The 3941-nt window shown below is 41.6% G+C and overlaps 1 protein-coding gene across 1 annotated transcript; it reads left to right on the top strand.

The window, feature by feature from the left end:
* The first annotated feature begins 349 nt into the window (after window positions 1–349).
* On the top strand, window positions 350–958 carry LOC134574666 (olfactory receptor 5AR1-like). The gene has a single exon (XM_063433793.1). The coding sequence runs from the start codon at window positions 350–352 to the stop codon at window positions 956–958; it is 609 nt and encodes a 202-aa protein (XP_063289863.1).
* Window positions 959–3941: the final 2983 nt, after the last annotated feature.

Here is a 3941-nt window from a genome sequence, read left to right on the forward strand (position 1 = left end):
CCCTGGCATTAGAGTTTGCTGGGCCAGTGACAGAGATCTTTGATCATCCCATGAATGGGCAGACAGCCCTCTATTATCTGTTGCTGATCCTTTGATCTTCTCTGTTGGCCTTGGCCCATAACAACTGCAGCCCACCCGGTATTTGCTCAGTGTCCCGAGGGAGGTCATCTTGAATTTTTATTTATTGATTTTATCCTATGGTTTGCTATCTATTCTTTGTTTCCGGCTTTTTAATAAATTTGTTAAACGTTTCACTCCAATGCCTTCAAATGTTGGAAACAATAGAACCAAAAAATATAAATAAACAGTTTACAGGTAAATTTGTACAGAGGTCTTACTATTGGCCGCCATGGCTTATGATCGCTATGTAGCAATCTGTCACCCTCTTCATTACTCAATTCTTATGAGTCCAAAGCACTGTGCTCGACTTCTACTTTCAGTGTGGGTCATGGGTTTACTCGATCCTGTTGCACATACTATTTTAATTGCAAATTTTTCATATTGTCGTTCACACCATATTGACCACATTTTCTGTGATTTAACTTCATTGCTTAAACTTACCTGTAGTGATACATTTACTATCGAGATATGGAATTACATTGATGGGACTCTCCTAAGTGTCAGTGCATTTATACTAACATTGATATCTTATGTGTTTATTATCTCTACTATTCTAAATATACAATCAGCAAGTGGTCGACATAAAGCTTTTTCTACCTGTGCCTCTCACATAACTTGTGTTATTATATTTTATGGAACATTGATCTGTTTGTATATGAGACCAATATCTATGTATTCTCCAGGACAGGACAAGTTTTTTGCTCTTTTATATATCATACTTATTCCAGTGTTGAATCCTCTTCTTTACACCCTGAAGAATAAAGACTTTAAAAATGTTTTTAAAAAGATTAATAAAACATTGTTTGGTTCTGAGCTATATTTTAAAGATGTCCAATAACCCATAACTGCAAGCATTGTTAAGTTCAATAACATTTTTTTTTAAAATCAGGCGTCGGAGAGTCAAAATGCAACGAGTCAAAAAGATTTAATTATGATTTGCGATGTTGTGATGTTTAAAATGCTTTCTTTTTCCTATTATTGGATGAATAAAACACACACCTAGAAGTCATGTCTAGAGCCTGCAGTCTTGAAAGAATACCTGTCATGTAAACAGCCTTGTGGAATTTCATAGCCTTCTTCCAGAATTGTTACTTATTGCCTATAAAAGCATACAATTTTGTTTATTCCTTTATGCTGTTGCCCAATGTATACTATGCTATGGTGGGTGAGGTAGTGTGAGCATATAACCATTTAATTCCCATAATGATAAGTGTGGTGTGTGATAGATATGAGATGCCAAGCAGACCACATTATGTAAAGATATTTCAACTGCATTTTGTATGAAATGATTTAAGATATCTGTATGAGAATTTGCATTGTCCTGCTTTTGAAATGCCTTTTTTATATTTCGGGCTTACACCTGCAAATAGGAATTCTCACTTTATTTTAATTTTATTTCATTGAGCAATAATTTCAAATTGTGTACACTAATAATATAGATTTGTATTTGGGACCAAGTTGGGAGTCACATTGGCCATTTTGTTGTGGATTTGCTTCCCCCATATCTAGGCCCCTGTTTGGGCCCTATTTATATTCCCCATCCACCCTAAAAAACTGTCAACACAACACTATATGTTAATAAAATTATCAACACTGTATATTAATAAAATTATCCTTTCATCAAATTTTGAAAGCAAATTGATTATTTTTTAACCCCTTAACCCTTTAAGACGGGAGGGCGTACTATTACGTCCTTTTTAAAGCAGCTCTAAACGATGCAGGGCATAATAGTATGCCCTCCGGTTTTTCCTTACTTACCCGGTCGCCGGCGGTCCCACGCCGGCGATCGCGGTTGGGGGGACTCCCAGGGAGCCCCCCCGCGGCAGATCTTCCTCCTCCGGTCCCCCCGGTCATGTGAGAGTGAGGTCCTTGCGAGGACCTCACAATCACAAGGCCGGTATAGCTGGCTTCTGTATTGCCAGCAGGGGGACTAACTGTAATGACATTTAGTCCCCCTGCTGGCTGAAAATAAAATTAAAATAATTAAAATAAGTGTAAAAAAAATATATATATATACTTCGATCATATATATAGAAGGCTTGGCCTGTAATTGTGGGAGGCACTTAAATTCCCTATTTAAACCCAGTGAGCCCCTGCTTACCTGTCTTCGACGATCTCGGAAGTGCTTCAGTGTACTTCCGGTTTACCGATCCGTGACGTCAGTTTCCCGCCCGCCGGCAGCCCGGTTCAAACGCCCTGCGGCTGTATTCGTGAGTATAACGCTTTTGCCTTACACGGACGGCATCGAAATCGTAAGTTTAGCCCTGTCGCTCACGGGCTCGGATTCACTCCGCTCCTGCATTTTTTCGGTCAGTGTAACACGTTCAGTTACACTTACACCTCGTAGTCTCGTTTAGCCGCACCGGGTTGCCATACGTTTTTCGTTCAGTTGGTGCAATACCTTCATTCTGTTCCGTTTTCTGGATATTGTTCACATTTTAAGCAATAATTTAGTAGTTACGTTTCATAAAAGGGGTTTAGGCGGTTTGTTGTATTGCCCAGTATTCTAAACTTCTGTATTTAAAGTGGTTTATATGGTCCCCTTAAAGTCATAAATAGCTAAGTAGAATAATAGGGGGTATGTTGTTCCATTGTTTTAAATGGCTGTTCATGTCCTATTTTTGTTGTAGTCCTTACTAGTACTGACACTTCTCGCAAGTGGCCCTTCGCGGGTATACGTGTTCGCAGCTTTGTTAAAGAGGTAGGCCTCTGTGTCACCCAGTTCATTTGTGTGTATATTGTAGTTAAATAGTACGTTTCATAAATAGGTCACGTTTCTTTTCCTTTAGTTCCGTTGGTTCCCTTCAGGATAATACTCCTTTATTAGGTCAAGTTAAAGTTTTCCTTCCTCTGCAGGTATGTTATTGGTGTGTCCTGGGGGGGCGGGGGGTTCGAGGACTAGTTGTAATTCTCCCGCCAACTTAGGTATGTTCCCATAGGCCTCTTTGCCTATAAGTTTAGAGGTCCCGCAAGGCATAGGTCAGCCCTTACGTTCGGAGGTTCAGGCCAATCGTCCCAACGCATAGCTATAGCCTTGCTTCAAAACTTAGTTAGGGCCTCACCAGTCACGGCCAAACGTTTTACTTCTTTTTCATGTCACCGAGAGGCCAACACCCCGCCACCCACCTCAGTGGCACCAAGGCCCCACGAGCCAAATCATAGTTAGTGCCTCTCATAGCCACTTGGCAAGTAGTTAGGGCCTCATCTGCCACCAACGAAAGCTAAGCTAATACAATTTCGCCTATGGGCACTAGCCTAGTAAGTGGGGTCCCTCCAGCTATTTATTTTTCAGTACTAAACTCACCCTCTCTGCCCCCCTTAGAATGTCCAACGCTTCGGTGTTAGAAGACAATCTGTCGGTTACCAGCACCCCTCTCAGGTCGGGCACGCAGAGAAGGCAACCAACCCCTCCAAGTCCAGCTTCCAGCTATCGCTCCTGGACTATCCCTAAGATTACCGCTGAACTTAAAAAGAGGAATATCCCTTATCCGGCTTCAGCTAGGAAGAATGAACTTTTTCGTTTATTAAACTCTACTGAGGATAACGAAAGGCCTGGCCCTAGTTCGCAGGTTAATGTACTTAATAGCCTGGCTGAATTACACGCCATGATGGCCTCCCTAGTGTCCTCAGTTGCCACTATCAATAACAGATTGGATAACCTGGAAGCTAATAATGTTCCTACAGTCCCCGAGATTCCCGGGCCGGTTGTCCAACCCACGCCCGCCCTAGGAGGTAACAGTAACCCTCCACCGGCTAGGAAAGTTACTAACGTTATTAATCCTATTCACCTAATACCGCAGTCTCTCAGACGTGACATCATA

This window comes from Pelobates fuscus, chromosome 10 (assembly GCF_036172605.1).
Source record: "Pelobates fuscus isolate aPelFus1 chromosome 10, aPelFus1.pri, whole genome shotgun sequence".
In the NCBI taxonomy this organism is placed as follows: Eukaryota; Metazoa; Chordata; class Amphibia; order Anura; family Pelobatidae; genus Pelobates; species Pelobates fuscus.